This window comes from Phalacrocorax carbo, chromosome 1 (assembly GCF_963921805.1).
Source record: "Phalacrocorax carbo chromosome 1, bPhaCar2.1, whole genome shotgun sequence".
Classification (NCBI taxonomy): domain Eukaryota; kingdom Metazoa; phylum Chordata; class Aves; order Suliformes; family Phalacrocoracidae; genus Phalacrocorax; species Phalacrocorax carbo.
In genome coordinates, this window is record NC_087513.1 from 38,605,792 (window position 1) to 38,628,564 (window position 22,773).

A 22,773-nucleotide genomic window follows, 5' to 3' on the forward strand; every position below is an offset into this window, starting at 1 on the left:
TAACATCATTTTTTTTAATGCCTTGCAACACTGTGGTGAAGTTAAAGCGACCCTGGCCCTACAGATGAGGTCACCATTCTGTAAAGGGAAAGATATGCCAGATCTGCAAACATTTTGTGTCTTGGGAAGAAAGAAGAATGAAAGCTCTCTTCCTGCTACCAGTTTTTTTGGGAATATAGTCTTGTAACACCAAAAAAAGTATTTTTTAATTTGCTTTTGAAAATGAATCTATCGTGTCTTTGAATAGGAAATAAATGGCCATAAAGAACACTGCCTATAAGAAAGGCAGGTAAGGGCTTGTCAGAGCATATTTAATATCTGTTTTCTTGACAACCTTGAGACTAGAAACTTCCTGACTCTTAAAAGTAAGACTAAAGTTGCTATAATAACAAGTTTCCGAGATCTTACACAAAAGAAGAAAATTCTTACCTAATCTCAGCACACTCACTGCAAAAATAACACTCTGATTAACAACCCCTAGGAATGCCAGACCTATGTAATATTCATAGGCCCTTGAATCAAGTTCATCTCTCTTGTGTCTGATCAAGAGATAATGCTATTGTCTGGCAACCATGCTGTACTCAGCATTTTGTTGCAGCACAAGCTGGTGTTGCTGTGTCATATGGCAAAGCCCTTTTAGACAGCTTGAGGAAATTTAGGATGGCTGCATTAATGCCAAAGAAGAAGATAGGTGGCCTTATGCTACACACTGCATTAGGTTCTTAAAAGTGTTACTAGCCTGGGTGTGTGAAGAGCATAAACGTACACAAGAAGGGTTTGGTTATATCCAATCATAGTTGAGCATTTGCTATTTGGCATGGCAATTCTGGTTTGTACGTTAAATACCAGGTACTCTGAGGGAACAGTGAAACAGCTTCTGTCTTATGTTTCTTACAGACAAAAGAATGAGAGGGTGCTGAGACACCACACAAAGCTATGAAACAAGAGCCAATAGCCAAGGCACAAAAAAAGGTATCGCTGAACTTTTTTAAAAGGGATTTAATTGTAAAGGGCTACATAGAGGACCATATAGGCTATATAGAGGACAATAAGCTTTATGACATTACCAAACATGTTTGTTTGTTCTCTACTTTTTTAGAAACAGGTCTTTTTAAGTAGGATTTTTTGACATCTCTTTCAAACTATTTGCTCTGCACACTGCATCAAGGCTTCATCAGTCTTTGTGGATAATGAAAAGGTTGTGTTTGTTTTTAGATTCTTCTGAAGCTTTAACAGGGAGCAGTCCCATGTCAGAACTTTGAATTAAAAGCAAAGAACTTGTCTTGCTTCCTAAAGCTCTGATAATGCCAAGCATGTTTTCCAAGCAGAGTTCAACATTACTGCTAATGCTATGGTTTCTATTGGCAGAGTTCCAAGTCAAATCTCTACATCTGGCTGACCAGGGGAATCTATCCTACAACTCTCAAGTTTTCAGAAAGCCCCCCTTCTAGACATTGATTAATTATGCTGTACCTTTTTTTTTTTTTTTTAATGTTTACATACATCCCAAGCTCTGCTAGTTCGATATTTAATAAAGCCTGTGAGACATATATATGTCATTCATGGCATGTTTGACATCTTCTGTAATCCATTGTCTGCAGAAAAAAAACAATGTCTGTGGAATTATCACTTTCTGCCTTATCTATAGAAATGTCATCCAGCTGTGAAGAGGTTTCACATGAGAAACTCTGGTAAGTAGCAGTTTTAATTTATCTGCAGTCAATTTACAGCTGCTTTTCACTAGCCACCACCCTCCAATAGCTTCTGTATGTTGGCACCAGCTTATGGGATCCCTAGTTTTCCAAAACCACCATCCTCTAACATTAGGTCATACTGGTGGTAGCTGACAACTCCTGGGCCTCATGTCGTCTTCCAGGAAGCTCATTACTAGCAGTAAGGAGAGCTCACTGTCATTCAGGTCCAGCACTTGAATTTAGCATCTTGAAAGGCAGCTAGGCTGGGTTGCTGTTGTCCATAATTTCCTTTCCTTAGAAGTATTGTTGTGGAGATGATTCCTCTATGGCGCCCTGAAAGATCACAGTGAAAAAATGAAACCCTTCTATCTCAAGAAGAATGAAAGTTTAAACCTCTTTCGCTACTCCTGCCTCCTGCTGCGCTAGATACGTCACCTAATTTCATGCACTGAGGGCTTCCAGTTGATGATCCTGGATGGCAAACTCAGACTTTTGGAGCTCGGCAGACAGGAACCTCTTGAATCCCAGCAGAGTATCAGGGAGCAATGCATATCCAAATGAATCTGAGGCTGGGGGATCCCGCCCTGATCCTAGGCAGACTCAAAGATGAGCTGCTAGCCATCTCTTCAGAGGTGATGTCTGGCACGGGGCAACACTAAGAAATGTAGCAAGTCTCACTTAATTCTGGAGGCTGGCATTAATATAACCCTTCTCTGTATAAATGGTACCTGCCAGAATGTTCTGAAAATTGTTTTCAGAGTAGGATTTCAAAAACCAATTTAAAAGGTTTATGTGTGCGTACTTTTTATTAAGTGAAAACCTGCTACTGTGTGTCAGGACACAAAGCAGTGAGAGACAGTGCGAATGATCTCTCCTTGTTCATTGTGACTACTAGCTTTTTAGGGCTTTGGATTTTTTTTGCACTGAATGCAGCAATATTGAGTTCAAATTTATAAATGGATTTTTCCCCATAGACAGAGGAGTAATAAATTCTTTACTGTCGTGTCAGGTTATACTCTAAGAGTCACAAATTATCATGCCAGTGATATTATGGTGCATTAGAAGGTAAAATCATAGGGTTGTTAAAGTGTGTTTTCTTTTTCTTGTACATTCTTGGGTTTTGAGGTGGAATTTAAAGTGAGGCATGATGGAGAAAAAGGTAGTCCCCAAAGCTGTTCTAAGATTTCAAAGTATTTTTCAAACTATGATTTAAAACCTTCATGACAGAGTAATTTTTGACTGAATCTCCTGGCCTTGTGCTCATCTGTTTTTTAATGCTTAACAATCTTTTCTTGCACATATGTGTTGCAAATTTCTAAATCTAAGCAACTGCTCATTTATTTTTATATTTTTCACTCTTGTAATATGACTTTCATGGATGGAATCCTTCTTACATCAGAGTTAATAATTTTACCATTGACTTCATAAAATCAAAGACTTACTTTAGCTTCTATTCTCTAACTGCACGGCCAGCAGTATTGAGTAAGGGGAGGAAAGAGAAGCAAGCAGGTGAGAACCTCAAACTTGGCTAGACTGTGGAGATGAGCAAATCATTTGGAGTCAAATTTTCGAAAGGATCCTCTCAGTGCTGGACCACCTAGCTCTAGAAAACCAGTCTTACTCCACCTCAGCAGCAAATAGTCACATTTTTGAAAATCAAGGCTTACCTATTTAAAGCTGGGCACACAGAAAGCCACTCATAATCAGGATGCATCTAACCCTCAGTATCTGTTCCTCAGTCTCTACAAAATAGGGTATTTCCTTAATTGAATGACAAAGAAGAATGGAAATGTAAGACACCATACAGGAATTCAGCATGTATAGTACGGACTGTAGAAAGGCAAGGAAATTCCAGGCTCATGCTTGCTGTATATGGTATTAAATTTGTATTTTCAGAATAGACTGGGGCCCTCAGACATCCAGTTTCACTTACACAAATACACAGTTAAATGTGAAATGATGTTTCATAATAAAAAAGTATCTTAAAGCACTGATTCAAATGTATTGCTGCATAACACCGTTAAGCACTTCAGTAAGCTAATGCTTTAAATTTTTTGAATTAACATGAATGTCTCTGTCCCCTTCTTGTCTCACTTTTATAAGCCATGTGTTTTCAGCCTGCCATGTAAAGGAGTTATTTCATTATCTGTGAATTAAGCTGGAGAAAGCATACCATTATTTAAGTTAACTCACACAAGAACTGAAAACATTTATTTCAAAGCTCTATGTTTGCACGAGACTTGGATGGTTTTATGGTTTCAAAAACCATAAAAATTTTATTTACATACCTTTGCCTTTTTATAGATATTACTTGACACAGTAATGTAGGTATTCCCAGAAATGGGGAAGTGTCAGAGAACCACGCCAGGACAAGGGGATAGTCCATGCTCCTGTGTGTGATTGAGCTGAAGGCCCCTCAGTTTTGTAAGGAGGAAGCTGGCAAAAAGAGAGCCAATCTTTGCAGGGTAGTCCTGAAAAAATGTGGTAAAGGATCAGGTCTCTTTTAGCTTAGACCAAAAAGAAATGTTGTATAATGATCTATTTTATTATATATATTTTTTTTCTAAACATACTTACAAAGAACATTTGCTGCTGTTTTGAAGGGTGTGCCTATGCTGCTGACAGCTTCTCAGAAGCCTGGCAAAATAGCTGCTGCTGTGCCTAGACTGGTTCATTATATTTAGAGTAATAGTGGGCATTTCTAGGTTGCACTTTGGTCTGGAGTGCAAAAACACCCAGTTATTTAATTTCAAATGGAAGAATCCACCAGCCTTTTCACCAACACCTACTGCTTTTGCCTCTCCTTTAACCTGCATGCCAGGTCTCTGAAGTGGCAGCAAGACATCCATAGTGGGCTCCAGTTTAGGTAGTGTGACATCAATCCAAAGCAAACCAAAGGAGAAACTGGAAGAAAATACAGTTAAAAAATTAAATGGGGCAAATGAAAACACTAGGGTCAGCAAAATGAATTTTTTTTTTTTTTTAAATAAACCTTATCAAACAAACTCGATTTAATTCTTTGATGAAAATATATACTAGCTGATAGGGGTGAACATGCAGAAATACAAGTATGTGACATTTTGTTAAAAAAATAGAGCTACATAATAACATGGTAAATATTAACCTGTTGACTACTAACCAATGAAAACCAGTTTAAAACAGATCCTAGAAATACTTGCTTTCATCACTGAAGAGCAGGATTTCTGGTGGGCTTCAGATTGTTTAGTCTAGAGAAGAGGAGGCTGAGGGGACACCTTATCGCTCTCTGCAACTACTTGAAAGGAGGTTGTAGCGAGGTGGGTGTTGGTCGCTTCTCCCATATTGCTAGCGATAGAACAAGAGGAAACGGCTTCAGGCTGCGTCAGGGGAGGTTTAGATTGGATATTAGGAAAAATTTCTTTACTGCAAGAGTGGTCAGGCATTGGAACAGGCTGCCCAGAGAGGTGGTGGAGTCACCATCCCTGGGGGTATTTAAAAGATGTGTAGACGTGGCACTTCAGGGCATGGTTTAGGAGGCATGGTAGTGTTGGCTTGGTGGTTGGACTTGATGATCCTAGAGGTCTTTTCCAACCTTAATGATTCTGTGATGCTATGATATGGCTTGGTATTTTTATTGATGAGCTCCAAGGAAACTTGAAACTACTGTTCGATGAAGTTCAGAAAAGGCAAAGATCTGCAGTGTTGAGCAAAAGCAAAGGCTAAGCAGCTACATGCATTGCCCGGGGTTATGATACAGGGAAGTATGGGTGGTTTTAAATGAGGGTCTGGAAAACAATTTGTACATAATATTATATGACTGGTGTGTGTGGGGGTGTGTGTGCGTGTGGGTTAGCTGGGTGAAATATAATAGGATATATTGGAAATCTGATTTTATGATTTGATGGTTTTGTGATTGGGGTCATGTAAAGATGCAAATTATCACCTGATTTATTAAAAAACGCACTGTTTCTGCAGTAGGGTACCAATGTACCAACGATGGTGGGGGTCTGGGCTCAGTCCTGCCACGACCCGCGCGTGTCTCTCCCGCCCGAGCGGTCACACCGCGAACACCAGCTCCCCCCACGCCGGGCCCGGCCGCCGTCCTTGTGCGTGGCCTCAGGGCAACCCGCGGGTCCCAGGCCCGCACGGCCGTCTCAGGCCGCCCCCCCACGCCGCCGGGAGGGGAATGGGGGCGGCGCGGCCACCGCCGACACCCGGCCGGGGCCCACGGCGCGACACCACCCAGAACTCGTCTCCCCCCCACTCCGCGCAGCCTCCCCACGGACTCGCCGTTCCCACTCGACGTCTCCTTCCGCAGTGGGCGGAGGGATCCCACGGGGCGGGCGGCGCGGCTCGGAGCTGTAGCGGCATGGCGGTGTGTGGGCAGCGGCGGCAGGCGGTGGTGGAGCTGTGGGGGGTGTTGCTGCCTCCGCGGCCGGCGGCGGGCTCGGAGGAGGAGACCGAGGAGGAGGCCGAGGAGGAACAGCACTTGGCGGAGGCCGCGCTCCTGGAGGCTTCCGGGCCGGAGCTGGAGGCCGCGCTGCCTCCGCGCCGAGCCGGTGAGGCGCGGCGGGAGCGGAGCGGGAGCGGGAGCGGGAGCGGGACGGGGCGGGCGGCCTCCAGCGTTCTCTGCCCGCGGCCTCCCTCGGAGGCGCGTTTGGGCTCGGCCCGGGGCGCTGCTTGTTTGAAACGAGCGAGCTGGGGCCGGCGGGGCGGCCCCGGCCCCGGCCCCGTTCGGCCGCTGTGCGTGACAGCCTTCCCGCCGGCGTCGGGAGGCGCCCGCCTACTCGTGTCGTGTGTTCAGGTAAACCAAACCGAAACTCGCGCCTTCCCCGGTCTCCGAGTTCATGACAAGTAAAGGGAAAATGACCCGAAGTGTGTGATAAATCTCGTGCAGGTAGTGTAAGCGCAGTACAATTCCCGCTTTCCTATGTCCACAGCAAGAAAACATGAAGTTTTTCCATTCAAGTTAACTTTACACAAAAGATGCATTTTGGTTTTTTACTTTTATGACATATAAGAGTGTTACTTGACCTTAATGATTCCTTGCCTTCTATTTAGTGCTTAGAAGAGCAGCTGACTTTGGAGCAACTTGTGCCTGGTGGGAATATTTTCTCCAAAAACTGTTTTAAATACGGATAAATTTTGCTAAATAACAAGGGGAAAATAAACGGATGAGTTGTTGTAGACCTAAATGCTGCTGGTACTCTGGTTTAGTGAGACGATCCTGTTAAAGCAGGTGTTCGCTTAGTTCTGGTCATAGCGTTTAGTCCCCAGTCCTGGATTGAGGAACAATGTGTTAATTTTTGTGAGGGAAAGAGGAGGCAAAACTAGTCATACAAAGTGTTAAGAGTTTGTTATATTAATTGCAGTTAATGAAGTTGTTATATTAGTAACTTTATATTACAGTTTTGGTGGTTTCAGTTACAGGAGGTATTCGGTATATGCATATATCCGAAGAGCATGCTGGCACCATGATGAAACGCTTCGTGGCAAAACCTTGAAATTGAATTGCAAACTTGACTTGATGTAGATGGTGTAATATTAAACCATATGCCAGTGTGTTTAGTTGGCTTAATAACTATTCATATGCAAGTTTAATTTTGTAGTTCTGATACTTAGAGAAGCAGTTCTAGTGCTTGTTTCTGGGGATGGTTTTGCTTTTGTTTTTAAATGCTACTGGAAAGACTGACATCAGGAAGTTTATGAAAACCCCTGTTCTACTTCTACTACTGCAACTTATACAAAAGACAAAAGTAAGCTTTGAACGAGCAAAACTCATAATCAAACCAAACTTTTAATCTTTATGACTGATTTAATGAATATCTATTAACAGTGGTTTTCTTTTTCTTTTTAATGATTCAGTTGTTATACAAGAAGACAACTCCAAAAAGGAGTATGAAGTAGTTGGACGTTTTCCATTAATTGACCCTTGGTGGAGAGTTAATGTTAAAGCTAAAAAATTGGGGTCGAAGTACTTTGTGCAAGGATATCCGTCATATTTTCTGCGGACTGATATAGAAGAAAACAATCGCCAAGTCTTTTCACTCTTTCTTAAGGAATGTGCTGTTCCTGAGGATTTTAAAAAAAAGTTTTTTACTTGGCTCCCTATGGAGTCTAGGCTGAGTTTTAGAAATCTTGAAGAAAAGTTGAAACAGTTCCAAGTTTCACACTTAGGGACAGGGGAGAAACAAAGGGACACCAAGGATTATGACATCTTCTACTATGTTTCGAAATCATGTAGGTATATCCTGTGCGATTTTGGTTGTTTTATAAGCTAATGAGTTTTATCTCGGATACTGTGTTTAAGTTAATGTGTCTTCATACGAAGTGTATATTCAGATGAATTTGAACATGCAAAGATTCTTTTTTTTTAAAAAATTTGCGGACAGTGGGACAGCTGACCAGTTAAAGATAGGCGTACAGTTGGAAACAGATAAGAAATTTCCTGAAGCTGTAGGTTGACTAAGCAGAATTGTCTGTGCTAGGGATGCAAAGACAGTGGTGCTGGCTTCCTATAGTTTATTCAAATACAACAACGCTTATTTAAAAATGGGTTCAGCACTGCGTACACATCATGGTGTAGCTTTTTAGGACAAATACGTGTTTGGAAATAGTATAGCTGCTTCTTTGTAGTGCAGGGGAACAGCGAATGAGCTCAGTGTAGTCCAAATCAGCTGCACTGAAGAGGCTGTCTAAGTGTATTTGAATCCTGCCCATCAGCAGAATCTAGATACAGCTGGGGAGCAGAGTGCGGAAACCATGGAGTTGTCCCCACATCGAGATGGTTCAGGACTGCTGAGGATCCTGTTGCAGACTCTGTTGGTGTGCCTACATGAATGTTAGAGACTAGGTCAAAAGTCTGCATTTGAAACAGACATCCCTCTTGTCCCCATGGTGGTGCAGTCTCTGAGAGTATTGACTGTATTCCTGCTGGCTGAAACCCAAAAGGTGTGTTTCAGTTGCATACCTAAGATGCTCTAACCCCTAATGGGCATGCAGTCTACGGGGCCAGAATGTAACTGGTCTGAAGCCAAACACTGAAATACGGGAAGACAAGACGTATGGGACGTGACTTCAGCCCTAGCTCTTATTTTGCTCTGATGATTGGCTTCCATTATGCCACATTCCGGATGTGGACGTAGGTAGTCCGGGGTTGATGCTGTATAAAGCCTCTTAGGTGTCAGTGCCGTGGGATTCAGTACTCTGAAATGGAGGAGGTCTTTTAAATTCACAATAAATGTGCATAAATCTGTACAGACAGGTGGGTCTGTCTACAAAGTCTTCCAGTACCTGGTTGACTGGACAGTGGCAGGTCAAAAGGTGGAGGTGGCTGTTTTGGAGGTCAGATCCTGTCTGACAGGAGAGTTCATAGCTTCTGCTACACTTTACCCCAAGTCACAAGTGTAAGGAGAGGAGAATTTTCACAGTTCTCTGGTCTTCAGGCTTGTTTTTTATGGTTTTGTAATGCTAGAAATGTTCTTAAACCCTATTTACGGACTTCAGATCTTTTCACAACCACAAAGAGAAAGGAATCTATAGTGATAGAAACTTGGATCTAGTTTGCTGTTTGAGTTTTAATGGGATATATGGATCGCTTCTTATTGAAGCTTGTCTAATATGTTTATGAATCTTCAGTGTTGAAGATTGTGCAGTGTGCCTTGGTATCCTGTTCTTGTAGTTGGCAGATTTTTCCTAATATCTAACTTAAATGACTTTGATACAAATTAAGCTTTCTTCTTTCTCTATCATTGGGCAATAGAAATGACAACCCACCCACCCTTACGTGGTGGTGTCACTATTACTGTTGTCACTTCTTCCTGGTTGTCATTGTTATGGGCTCAAGCATTTTGTTATATAAGCCTTCATGATGCTTTTGTCTAGAAGTAGTGTGTGTTGATTCTTGTAAATTGTTTGCTTCAAAGGGAAAAGATTTTGGCTTTGCCTTTCTGTGGGTAAGACAGTGATCAGAAAAAGTATTTAACTGAAGAAAAATGGGTGTTTTGGAATTTTGAACTTTCCTTAACACTCCATTAAAAATTACTTTTTGTTTTGTTTCCTGTGAAGAGATAAAACTTCTGAAAGTCTCACTTCCTTTGAAAATTTGTTTCTAAAGCAAGATTTAGGGCAAATCAGTTTCATTATCCCCCTTTTGCAGATGCCAAGACTGATACAAACAGGGAAGGTGAATACGTGTTTTCCAAATGAGTATATTTAGCTGGAATTTTATCTGTCATCTGTTTACTTTTTTCTCCCCCCCCAAGGCAGTTGAGGGGAAACAGACTTTAAAAGAATTTGGATTACAAAGAATAAGAAACTGAAAGAACTCTAGGGATGGTTTGGATGTAGGGGAAGCAGGAGGATAAGAGCTAGAGTCAGTTTAAATTGCCTTTACAAATATCTTTGTATATTGCTTAAAACTTTCTTGGTTTATGGTGCATACAGTTGCAGGAAAGGCAGTATTGGTAGCTCTGACTTTTCCGATGATACTGGAATTCTTGCCCATTCTTCTGCCACGCCATTTTTGCTGTCTGTTGAATATGGTGCATTGGCAAACAAACATGGAAGAAAACAATGGTATGGATGGTGAGGAAGTACACTTTCAAGACAAAATGCTAACAAAATTGGATGAGATATTAAAGAATGAACCATGGAAACTTGGATTCAGCAGGGTAAGTAACGTTAAGCAGGGTAAAAAAAGTGTTGTTTGTTACATTTGAGCTTCATTAGAGTACAGCGCTGTTTCAGTTACATTCAGTTTATTAACTGGGCACGTGCAGGAGGTAAGCTTAGTTTGTTTGGAAATGGATGATTTACAGGACTCAGGCTTAGCAAAGATTTTTTTTTTTTTTTCGTAGTTGGTCTACAATAAATGGGTCTCAGAAGATTTTAAAGGTGGTGGTGTTACAACCATTTGCTTAGTCTTTCCTTCAAGGAACTGAAAAATTAAATAATTGAGGTAGTTGGGCCAAAAGTAAGAAAACTGCTTTAAAACCCTCAATTGTACTGTTCAGTTTTATACTGGCAAATGAGGTTTTCTGTTCTTAATACATAGAACAGTGTCCACGCTTTCGTAGTAAGGTAGGTAAGTTACGCTGTAATAAGTCATCTGGTCTAGTCGTTATCCTTTTTTATAATGGGATTTGTGGTTGCTGCTTACCTTCATGTTTTCCTTTGCTATGCTTGCTGTGCAGCTTTGCTGCTGCACCTCATCTGAGCACTCCTGTACCTCAGATGGGAGCTATAGTTTAGTAGTTCAGAAATGGGATTAGTTAATCCTCTACTTCAGCCCCCCCAGTGCTTTTACTGACGTGTTCTGGCTTGTCCTTAAGACTTCATTTTCAGAGATTCAGCAGTCTAGCCAATACATTTCAGTGTTTCACATCTTTTCCTTTGAAAAGCTTTTCCTGATGTCCAGTTTGTCTGTTCCTTGGTGCAATATAGACGTGTTGCTCTCTTGTTTCTTGTACCAAGGACCTGCATTCTCACGGCTTGTGTTTTTTTTTTTTTTATTGCTTGAAGACTCTCTTTAGTGTTTTCTCTTAAGGCTTAGCAAGTCCAGTTCATTTTTCTTCCCTTCAGAAGATCATCTTTTTTGCACATCTCAGCCTTACTGTTTTGCAGTAGTCTCTGTAAAGGTTGTCTATTTCTTGAAGTAGCATGTTTGGAATTGGGTACAGTATTCTGGCTAATGCCTTTCTTATGCTCTGTTTCTACTGGTTTTGCACCTTTACTTGAAACTGTGCTAATTAGGTGTGCACAAATTCTCCCTAATATCCAATTTCTGCACCAGGTTTTTGATTTTTAAAGTTTCTGTTTTGCGCAGAAGGGTAACTGAGGGGAATTGCTATTCCATCTTACTTTTAAATATCTTGTTTTCATATAGCTTGAAAGGCATTATAATGTCATACATTGTGAAAAATACATACATTTTTGGAGACTTCCACCCTCTGAACTGCAATTTGTATTTACTAGGAGGAACATTACTCAGCAAGAGGCTAACATCTTCTGAAATAAATATGTGTTTGCTTTTATTCTTTTTGGGGAGAAGATTATCTATAGGGAGCTGAACCTTTCTCACTGTGAGGCAACGTGGGCCGCCTTCTGTCAGTGTGAACATCTCCACAGGAAGATTCCTGACTTGCAGAAGAATGCATTAATTCTGTATGATCAACTCAAGAAACAGTGTAGAGAAATGGGACACACTTATGAAGATCAAGATGAATTAGCTCGTTTTGTATCTAAAGATATGTCCATTGAGCATGTTTGGCAATCTCTTGAATTTTTGAAAGATCAGAAAGTAGTGATTAGGGAGAAAAAACTAGTGTTTCTGCCTTATCTTCACAAATCTGAAAAAGACATTGCAAGGTATATAGGTGGCCTTCTGTCAAACAGCTCATGGCAACTGGATGTTGATGTGAGAGAGATACTTAATGTTTCTGAGACATCAAGAGAAATGGTAGATAACAAAATGAATGTTAGCCAGGCTCATGAAATGGAACACCTGAAGGAAAACAATCCAGACAATGATAACTCTGAAAATCACTCTCCTGAAAAGGAAGTGGGGGCTACGTCTGGTACCCAAAGTAAAGCAGAGGTAGACTTAGATCAGGTGGTTGCTATGGAAAAGATTTGTTCTAATCCTGTCACAATCATAAGTGGAAAAGGAGGCTGTGGAAAGAGTACAGTAGTTAGCTGCCTTTTTCGTCACTTAAAGCAGATGGAAAAAGAAGTGGAAGCTGCTTCTAAGGACTTTGAAGAAGACCTAGATGCATCTGAGGAATGGAACACTTCTGATTATCACTGGGAGTCAGAGGATGGGTGCACAAAAAGAATTTTGAATGTACTGTTTACTGCACCTACAGGGAGGGCAGCAAGCCTTTTGAGTGAGAAAACTAAGCTTCCTGCATATACACTGCATCAGGTAAGGATTTTTTTTCTTGAAATTGTGTTCTGAAAGACCTTTTGGCACTGTCCCTCCCTGTTTTGAAAAAAAAGCTTATTAGTGAACTTCCTTTATGAAATGCATAGCTATTAATGATAATGCTTAGGAAGAACCTGTCAGCATTCAAAAGAGAGCGTTAGCTTTTGGGGAAAACATAAATCAATGATTTAAAATCATTATTTACTACTTGCTGTAACTTTGGTGTTTTTTTCTACTCATACACATCTCAAATTTGTGCCTTTCTAGGGTGTCTGGTCTTTTTAGCTTCCTGGGTTTTGGGGTTTGTTTTTGGTTTTTTTTTGGTTTTGTTTAGTTAAGACAGAAATACTTTCTAGATGGCAGAGCTGTTTTCTAGTGTCCTGTTGCCTAGCAATCATACTGATACCTGCACATACATTAGTAGCCTGGGGTTGGCTAATGAGATAAAGTTCCTTCACACAGTGTTTTCTTAATTACTGTTAAATATTGTGCAAATTTTTTTAGAAAAAAGTAGAAAGCAAGCTCTTTGTTAACAAACTTTGGTCAAGTCTCTCTTGTTATAGGTAGTGGAAGGTGCCAAGAAGACGGAGGCATGGAATGACCTGTATAAACCAAAATTATAATAACATAAAAAGTACCATGGGCTTATTTTATCTCTGGGGAGTGGATAGTTGCCTATTCCTCTTCCCCATGTCATGTTGGGGATTTATTAATGTCAGCAAGTTGTAGCTGGAGGTGTGCTGTTACTGAGCAACCTCATGGCTGACCTTATAGTCTTTAGGGTCCACGCAGGAGGAAAAGGATGCATTTTTGTGCTTTTATTTAACTAAGTGTTGATAATCTCAGCTAGAAATGTATTCACCAAGGAGGAAAATAAGACTGAATGGTAGAGTCGTCTGAGTCTTTACAGGTTTAAGTTCAGAATTTCAGATAATAGCTCTAAATACAACATTAGAAGATACCACACTCTGGCTACCTTTATAAGACAGTTGTTTATGGTTGATTAGTGTCAGAGCTTGATTTATCTCCATTTGCTTCTAGATCATCTATAGTTTTAAATCGTGGAAGCAGGGTGAACAAGTAAAACCGTGGAAGTTTTCTACTGTGACGATTCTGATTGTGGATGAAGGAAGTTTGGTGTCTGTACACGTTCTTAGTTTAGTTTTAAAACTTTTGTGTGAGCATGCTCAGCTTGCCAAACTTATTATTCTAGGTAAGTGAAAAAGCAAATTTAGCAATATTTAGTATTTATAAATATATATAAATGTATATGTATTTATATCTATATTTAACAATATTTAATAATATACAGTATACAGTGCAAGTATCAGAGCTGCCACTGGTCTCACTGAGTCTCTTAAAACCCCCAAAATGTTACGTTGTTCTGTACTTGGGTATTTCTCCATATTCATAAGGTCAGATGAGGTAGACCATTTTCCATCTCAACTGTTGGTATGAAAGTATCAGTATCTCCATTCTCTGTTTAGCACTGTTTTGTCTGATTCTGAAAGTATTATGACTTCCATGTGGTAGCTTAATTACATCTTGCAGCTGGAAGACTTTTATGATTTCCTTAAATTTAAAGAAGCTAGTGTTAGCACACGAATCACATGTTAGAAGGGAGGTGTAAAGTCATTCTTAATGCTAGGATCGTCTTGTTTTAATTCAGAAAGGAAAAGAAAGAAGTGTAAAATCAAAATGTTGTGCTTTTGCAGAGGTATGCTTTTTGGTATGCCGTTTATGGCATTTGCTTTTATATATGTATTTTTCAAAATGTGTTTGAATAAGATGTGATCACTGTTGGTGTTCATCATGCAGAGTGATTTGCACCTGCTAGTGAAGCATTACTGAGATGAAAAATTTAAACTACAGTACAGCCTCGTTCCCCAAACAAAGTTTCGTAGATTCTTGAAATTTTATTTCACATGAATTGTATTGAGGAAGTATGTTACTATGTAGAGGGTTGAGTATTTATTAATTCCAGTGGGTTTATTTTAGACAGTTTTTAACAGATGATCTGTTATTGCTTCTCACAAAAACTAACCTGCATTCTGTTTAGGTGATACTAGACAACTACCAAGCATAGACCCAGGAAACATGTTAGCTGATATCTTTGAGGGTCTAAAATCAAGAGGCTTTTCTGTGGAACTGCAAACTAATCACAGAGCTGAATCTCAACTAATTGTAGATAATGCATCAAGGTAGGATTTCCTTATGTAAGTAAGAAGCATTCTTGTGGCAGGCCTGGTCCTTTACCTGCAAAATAGTAGTGTGTCCAGATTTGTCTCTCTAGTACTGCTTCTGTTACAGTTTCTTATTCAAAATCAGTAACGCTGGTTTTAAAACCAAACAAACAAACCCCCAAAACAACAACAAACACCCACAGATTTTTCCAGGAGTATACGTATTGGACAAAAAAATGTGTGTGCTGGAATACTCATGAGTTTTATTGGACGTATTTCACTATCAAATACTCTCTGTTGTTTTCAAATGAGTTGTGTGTGCACAAATCACTTTATGCCTTCTGAAATGACTTAAAATTGTTTTCTCTAAAAAGGAAGTTTTAAAGACATTGCTGGTAAGTGTGACAACAGCTAAAACAGGCTGAATTGCATTGGAAGTGTAGGTGTCAAGGGCCATTAAATCGGAGTTTCTTTTTATTTTTTGCTGTATTTATACCTAGAACCTCTAAATGTTTCTAGAATTTGCATTACTTTTGGTCTGGAAATAATCCTGTTTACTGTCAGTGCATGATTTCTTTTTTTTTTTTAAACCTCAAACAACAAAATCGAGGTCTGAAAGCCCAGCACCTTCTGATGCCGATTGGAATTTGAGAATATTCCGAACATTTGCAAGATTTCAAGAACTACTAAGTGTTTTAAAAACACTCTCGCTTTTTTTTTGGTAATGCATCTGTGTTACTCCAGTGTGCTCCCATGAGAAGAACTGTATGGGTAATACTGAGTACCTGCTGCAGTGCTGCAGGGTTTAGAGAATAAATTACCAATTCTTTTAATGTGAAGTTAAGTTATGCTCAGAAGAAAGCGCTTTTGGTGTATGTAGTGTAGGTGACCAGAAATTTATAAATGGTGAACTTCGGGCTGATGCAGATGGTGATCCACTAGAAACCTTTAACTGGAAATAATTTGTCTTTTCTGTTTTCCTTCCACTGCTCTGGTCAAGAATCTCTCACCGGAAGCTTCCTCAATTTGATGAGGTGCTGAAAGTTTCTGGTTGGAATGAAGAAATGACAATGCCAAGTCCAGAGAAGAAATTCATTCTTATTGCTTTGCCAGCTGGTGGGGATTGTGACAGTAAGTGTGTACAGTCGGTTTGTGATCTTGACTTTCCCTTTGGTAAAGCATAGACTGTTTGGCTGGAACTAGCATTTTGGGAAGGTTTAAGTCTGGTTTTGTTTGTGGTATGAATTTAAATGCTAGATTCAGGGCTTCCTTTTGCCTTCTGTAAGTGCACACTGCAAGACCTCTAAGGGCAAAGGATACACTGTAGAGCTTCAGCTCACCAGTTACATTTTGAAATATGGGTGGTACAGCTTCTGCCAGTGTAATCAGATGCGATCGTCTTTTTATGTTGTAATTGGAACTGTCAGACCTTAAAAGATTTAGGTTTTTCAGAGATGAATCATTTGAGTAAACAGAAATTGTAACAGAATGATGTGTTGCACATGAATGTGCTCCCAACTCTAGAATCAAGTTAGGAAAATGGAACCAGAGAGGACACCGGTATTTCTTCAAAAATGTTTTGGGGCCAGGGTTAGGGTCATTGTTTTAGGTTTTTTGACCTTTACTGGATAAGTGGATTGAGTGGCCTCTACTTTATATGCATCAAAAACATCAAGGGGAATGTGGAAGAAAAATAGTGCTAATATTATCACTGTAACTTACTATAGTAACTTACTCACCAGACAGAATACTAAAAGCCAATTTCTTCTGTGAAATCTAAATGTATAGGTCTGTGGCTTAAAATGTTCTATCTTTACCTCTTTAATGTGCTGTATCAAAACCTTATTTTGCATGAAATCTGCTCTATGCAGCTGTTTAACACAGAGAAATAAGAATTCCTCTCCTGTCATATCACTCTTGTCTGTCAGATTTTAATAGTGGGAAAACTACAAGACACTTCCTTTGGGGGAGTATATATGTGGGTGTTTTGTGCTGTGAGATTTTTTTTTTTGGGGGTGGTGTTTTTGTGTTTTGGGGTGGTTGTTTTAAACAAGTTGAAATGTCATTGAAGCAAGAAATAAGCAAAGGCAATTTAATATCAAATTTTGTTTTTCTTTCTTAAATTGTTTCTGCATATTTTCATGCCTTACGTTTTATGTCTTCTAAAACAGATTTGCAAGCAGCCATAAAGGCTTTACTTAAAAAAGGACCAGGATTGCAGGATGCCAAGCAATCACAGTTCATTGCTTTCAGAAGGTAACGGAGCATGCAGGCAAACATTGAAAAAATTCTTGCTAGCAGCCACAATCTAAAAATAGTTGAATGCATTGTGTTGGAGAGACTGGTGGCAAAAATTACTAGAGAGAACACCAGGCCAGGTGTCTTTTTCTGTACCTTCTTGTTGCCCCCAGTCTCTCCACAGAGAGTTGCTTCATTTTTCTATAAGCTTGATGCTATTTTGCACCATGATTTCTGCCTTTGTGTTCATGTTCGTCTGTACTGTTCATGTTAAAGAAGCAAAGGATGGACGTCAGTTTTTCTGGTAGATTCTCTGAGAGCCTGTGCTCTGGTGTTTGCTAACAGTGCAGGGCTCTTCAGAAGCGAAAGGTGAGGGCTTGGCTGCAGGAGGAACTCAAAAAATACAAAGAAATGTCCATATTCAAACACATCCCATTGTGGCAGATGTGAATTCCAGGGCGTGTGGTGGAACGTACGACCTACTACATGTATGTGCTTCTGTCACAGGCGGACGTTGACCAAATGACAGAAGATACTTGAGTTTTGACCATGTGACGAGGGCCAGATTTAGTCATATAATCTGATGGGTATTAGTGCTCCTGCTGGGCAGTGGTGAATGCCTACAGTTTGGATATTTGGAAGCACAGTACTTGTCATTTAAGAAGGGGTGGGGTGCAGGGCTCTAACACACTCTGAAGAAAGACTGGAAAGGTTAGTAATCACTGATGTGAACCATCACAGGCGGGTGGATAGTACGGGTGGCCTCACAGAGACACCAAAGGGATAAACGTAACGTCCAGTAGTACCAACAGTCCATAAACTTACAGTTCTGCACAGAAGGGTACTTAAGAAAAAACTCTTCCACTTTTATTTGTGAAGAACCTTTTCTCAGCCATTAAAAACCACACACTATTTACAGGTTACTAGTGTGCAAATAAGCGATTTATAAATTTTTGCTAGTTCACCTGTGTGTTGTGAATGCTGAGTAGCTCTGAAATCAATTTTATTTCTCCAATCTGCATTCAAGTACAAGAGTGTTATTAATGATTTCCGTATAAGATTCTTCTAGAATATATTTGTAGGCACTTAATCTGCATTTAAAAGTTAAAATTCCAGGTCTCTAAAAAGCAAATACATCTTCTGACTATTCTTAATATGTCCACAGACAGAAAATAGTATGTCCAGGTTTTAGTTTTTCTTTAGTTTTCTTCTTTATCTTCAAACCAAATCAGCTAATCTAGGTATGCATCGCAAACATCTTTGCCTCACTTTCTGTGGTATTTAGACAAACTGTTTCTTTATGGCTTTATCTTCTGAACTCTGAATCAGCGATTGTTTAATTGTTGGTGGAAGATCCTTGTAGCTAAAATGGGCTTTTCCCATTATTTATAAGTTGATGCTAATGTGACATTGCATGTAACTGTATGTCTTGTACATCATGATTTTGTTCATGTTCTTGTTTTGTATGCTTTAGGCAAGACTGCGAGCTAATAAATGAACTTTGTTGCCAGCACTATTCGAATCACGTGACCAGGTAAGCCAATCTCACTTTGACTTTGAAAGTGGTTCAGCAGGCCAGCAACCTAGAGATTGTAAAATTTCTGATGTTACACCTAGATCTGATTATTTATGTTAGAAATAATTTATATAATAAACTTTCTTTGGGTTCTTTGATCTCAACCTGGACTGTGAGCAGAGGGAACATAAACTGCCTTTCATTGAAATTGTCATTATGTGAATTAGAAGATTCTGAGTTACTGTTGAATATTTAAAAATTACATAAAAGCAACTTGAAAAAAAAAACCCTCAAGGTTAATTATTTCTTGCCACTGTATGATTTCTAAACAGATTCCAAAATTTTTTGGAAGCAGGATTTTGGTGCTACCCCGTATTACTGTTTTTTACCAAAAGGTTTTACAAAAGTTCAGGAAACATCTTTTAAATGTGAGTTGTCTTAACTGTTTTGAACATTATTAAGGCTTCTAATCTAGCCCAAGAACAGGGAGGGGAAGGAGAAGAAATGCTGAGAGGTGGTAAATGCGTACTTTGTAAATACGTGTCTCCCTCTTTCTTTCACTGACCTAGAGACTGTAAGAACCGACTTTCATTTCAAATTGGTGACAAGATTTCCTGCACGCGGAATGTGTATCTCAAGGATCTCTTGCCAGACCATGGTTTGAGAAAGGATCCTAATCACCATGAATGCAAAGGTGGCGAAGGCGCCCTCGCTACAGAGGCTGCTGAGGAGGGCAAACGACTGTGCAATGGAGATATATTTTTCATAACAGGAGTAAGTTCTTGCTGCAAGAACTTGCACAAAAAAGCCCCAGTGGTAACTGGTTCGGTCCTTGTTGAACCCCCAGAACAAAACAATCCACACTTAACAATTTTAGTCCATAATACATACTTAGTTCTTCTGCTAAACCACCATGTGAAAGGCAGGAAAGAGGCTGACTCACAATAGAGAATTAAAAAATAAAATATCTGGGCGTTTTTGTAAAATGTGTTTCAGTTGGTCTGCTCATGTCCAGTGTAAATGCGTTCTGTAAATGCTCAAATGTATTGTAATTGAAATGGCTAATCTTTTGGATCTAGGTAGAAACATAGTCTTAAGTAAAGAATAACGTTACAGCTCGAGGTCTCCCCTGGCAGAAAACTAAGCTGACTGAAAAATGCAGCAACAAAAAACTATTTTTCTGCTGGGTTCGGTGAGTTGAGCTGACTCAGCAGAGGGTCCTGTGAAAGGATCAACGTTTGTGCATGGGAAAGGGGGACCCCACAGGGTTGGCAGCAGAGAGTAGGCTCTTCTCCGCTGGTGGCAACAAATTGTTAAACAGCCTTGCTGGTGTATTTCACTGTGCCCTAGGATAAACAGAAGGAGTTAGGGTAGGCCCTGTACGGTGAAGCTATTTTCCTTGAAGGTAGTTGGAGAAAGATAGCAATCTTTTGGCTTTAGTGTCTTCTAGAACTATTTCACTCAGTTGACGTTGCAGCTATTGTAATTTCAGGGAAAGATAGAATACAGACAGACAGAGATGTAGAAACATTGATCAAACTGCTGATGCAAGCTTACTGCTGAGTGCTCTTGTGCTATTTCTTTAGGATGTAGAAGTTGATAAACAGCGCTTACTGACCATCAGCAGCACATACGGCTCCACATTCACTGTGAGGTATAAGGCACTGAAGAAGCTGTGTCATATAAAACATGCATGGGCCAGAACAATTCACACATTTCAGGTAAATATAAGGAAGCTGTGATCTTATAAAATTATAAAACTTCATGGCTTTATCTTGCTCATGCGCTGTATTTTCATGTGAAGAGTCAGAAGCTCTCTTGAAGCTAAAATTCCTTGAATGCAGGATACAAAATATTCTTGAGAGTGTCCCTAGTTGTCTTCAACTGCCTTGTTCCTGTGAGTATTTTTTAACTACTTACTGGAGATCTTTCTTTGATCAGGCATTCTTAAACATGTTTGTTTCAGGGTTCTGAAGAAAAAACTGTTGTCTATGTGGTTGGCAATCCTGGCCGTCAGCACTGGCAGCATGTGTACACAGCTGTGACCAGAGGACGCTGCCGTGTCTATGTTATAGCTGAAGAGATGAACCTCAAGCGAGCCATCACGAGCAAGAACATACCCAGAAAAACTCGCTTACAGAGATTTTTGAAAGAGGCAATTGCAGAAACAAGCAACTGTCCCAAAGAAAGTTCCTCTCCCCTGATGAAAAGCTGGCAAAGCCAAGAGCGTGAGACTCGGTCTGTTGCTGTAGGTCAGGGTGCTCCTGACCCGCCTGAGCCTCTGACTGACTCGATTAAAGAGGGCGGGTCAGCAATTTGCAATAAAGAAGAGCAGATGGCCCAGTCGCGCCAAAGTCCATATAAAAGACGGCAAACTCTTGCAGAGGATTCTGCGGACGCTATGAAACCCTGCTCTGTAAGTAGCTCTTTCCTGAGAAAGTTTGTTCTAAACTTGTGCGTGCTTTTTTTTTTTCTCCCACTGTGAGTCACCCAGCTACTGCTGTGATTGTTCTATTGTTATTTACTTAATTATTTTCAAGATGACCCGAAATTGGTGACACAAAGTTTGGCAGATGTTTTCCCAGAGTAATATATGACTAATAGGGAAAAATAAGTTACGATGTTAATAGCAGTAAATCGTAGAATCACAGAATGGTTTGGGTTGGAAGGGACTTTTAAAGGTCATCTAGTCCAACCCCCCTGCAGTGAGCTGGGACATCTTCAACTAGATCAGGTTGCTCAGAGCCCTGTCCAGCGTGACCTTGAATGTTTCAGGGATGGGGCAGCTACCACGTCTCTGGGCAACCTGTTCCAGTGTTTTACCACCCTCATTGTAAAAGATTTTGTCCTTATATCCAGTCTAAATCTACCCTCCTTCAGTTTAAAACCATCACCCCTTGTCCTGTCACAACAGGACTTGCTAAAGAGGTTGCCCCCATCCTTCCTGTTGTCCCCCTCTAAGTACTGAAAGGCCTCAATAAGGTCTCCCCACAGCCTTCTCTTCTCCAGGCTGAACCACCCCAACTCTCTCAGCCTGTCGTCACAGGAGAGGTGCACCAGTCCGTGGATGTACACATCTTGTTACTCATTGGGGTGAGCTGTTGGCTAGCTTAGCCTATATTAGCTTATTAGTTGCATACAGGAGTCAGTTTTTAGGCGCTGACCTGCTGTGGAAGCTTTGCATAAAATCGAATTGTAGCTTTTCATACAGCCAAACATGTTAACAGATGCCTTTTTAAGTCCATCTGATTTCTGCGCTCTGTCACAGTAAAAGAGCTTTTTGTTTTTTAACACTGTTACTGTATGCTAGGTCTGGTTCAAACGCTGACAACGTTTTTTGTTTTGTTTTGACAGACACCAGTACAAGATTCACCACTTGGGTGTGCCAGGCTTCAGAATCTAACCTTGGGACAGCCAACGCCGAGGAAGCTTTTCAAAAGCTAACAAACAGTTAACTGTCCTGTTATAACCCTTTCTTGAACCTGTTTCGTTCAAGATTTTTTGGAACAGAGAAGCCAGGCAGGCAGATAATTTTCACAGGCTTCCCTGTATTTGCATGCTCTATGCAGAACAGCTTGTCTTAAAGCGAGCCTCTCTTATGTTCTCAGTGATCTGTTTTTAGTAGGAGATTCCTTGGTGTGTCAGTCATCAAAAATCATATCCTTCTTTTATCTTGGTGAAGAATGCCTTGCAGGTCTTACTAGAGCCAGATGTTTCCTTAAAACCACATGAGGATTTCTAGGGTTAAAAATGGCAGCCATCCGTACCAAGATTTATCTGTCTCTCAATGCTGCAGAATTGATGGGAGGCTGTTAACGACATGCCCAAACTGCCGTTTGCTCTTGAGTCAAAAAACAATTTACAAAGGGGACTTTAGATTTTTCTAAGGTGGCGGAATTATGGGCCTGAAGCTTTAATGGACTATGGATTTTAATCTGTTATAAATAGAACAAAAAAGTTGCCATCAGTGACACAGAAAATTTTTCCCGCTTTGTACTTGAGAGAGATGTAGCACTTGCCATTGCTTCTTTAGCTGATAGTTATATGCTGATAATGATCTTGGTGAGAAAAGCAAAACTCCAAGTCAGAGTTCAGATAACATTCCACTTCCAACCTTTTCTGTGTACTCTGTGACTCGCTGCATTGTAATTTTTGAGATTTTTGAGCTGAATGTTTAATCAAACGTCAGACAAGTTGTACTAAAATTTGGACAGCTTGCTTATATTTAACAATCACTTT

At 40.2% G+C, this 22,773-nt stretch overlaps 1 protein-coding gene and 1 long non-coding RNA gene across 8 annotated transcripts; one reads left to right on the top strand and one right to left on the bottom strand.

The window, feature by feature from the left end:
• Positions 1 to 279: 279 nt before the first annotated feature.
• Positions 280 to 6,087, bottom strand: LOC135313031 (uncharacterized). Of its 7 annotated transcripts, XR_010372590.1 has the most exons (6): positions 4,874 to 5,921; positions 4,272 to 4,598; positions 3,983 to 4,165; positions 3,362 to 3,436; positions 2,130 to 2,349; positions 284 to 2,027 (listed from the first exon to the last, which is right to left on the bottom strand). It is a non-coding gene; the product is annotated as an uncharacterized LOC135313031 (long non-coding RNA). The 7 variants fall into 7 exon arrangements; XR_010372588.1 differs by adding an exon at positions 5,960 to 6,087 and having other exon boundaries at positions 282 to 2,027; positions 2,130 to 4,165; positions 4,874 to 5,018; XR_010372586.1 differs by having other exon boundaries at positions 282 to 2,027; positions 2,130 to 3,436.
• Positions 5,829 to 22,306, top strand: HELB (DNA helicase B). The gene is made up of 13 exons (XM_064449066.1): positions 5,829 to 6,232; positions 7,539 to 7,913; positions 10,119 to 10,345; positions 11,725 to 12,597; positions 13,639 to 13,810; positions 14,657 to 14,798; positions 15,781 to 15,911; positions 16,952 to 17,036; positions 18,493 to 18,552; positions 19,104 to 19,308; positions 20,121 to 20,255; positions 20,501 to 20,950; positions 21,889 to 22,306. Exons 1-13 carry the CDS (start codon positions 5,860 to 5,862, stop codon positions 21,976 to 21,978), a joined length of 3,318 nt encoding a protein of 1,105 aa, XP_064305136.1. The 5' UTR covers positions 5,829 to 5,859; the 3' UTR covers positions 21,979 to 22,306.
• Positions 22,307 to 22,773: the final 467 nt, after the last annotated feature.

Excerpts from the sequence above, each read along its gene's own strand:
- HELB (XM_064449066.1), top strand. The coding sequence starts at position 5,860 with ATGGGGGCGGCGCGGCCACCGCCGACACCCGGCCGGGGCCCACGGCGC. Across the intron at positions 6,233-7,538 it reads GCTGCCTCCGCGCCGAGCCG|TTGTTATACAAGAAGACAAC; the intron begins GTGAGGCGCGGC and ends TTAATGATTCAG. Across the intron at positions 17,037-18,492 it reads CAGTTCATTGCTTTCAGAAG|GCAAGACTGCGAGCTAATAA; the intron begins GTAACGGAGCAT and ends TGTATGCTTTAG.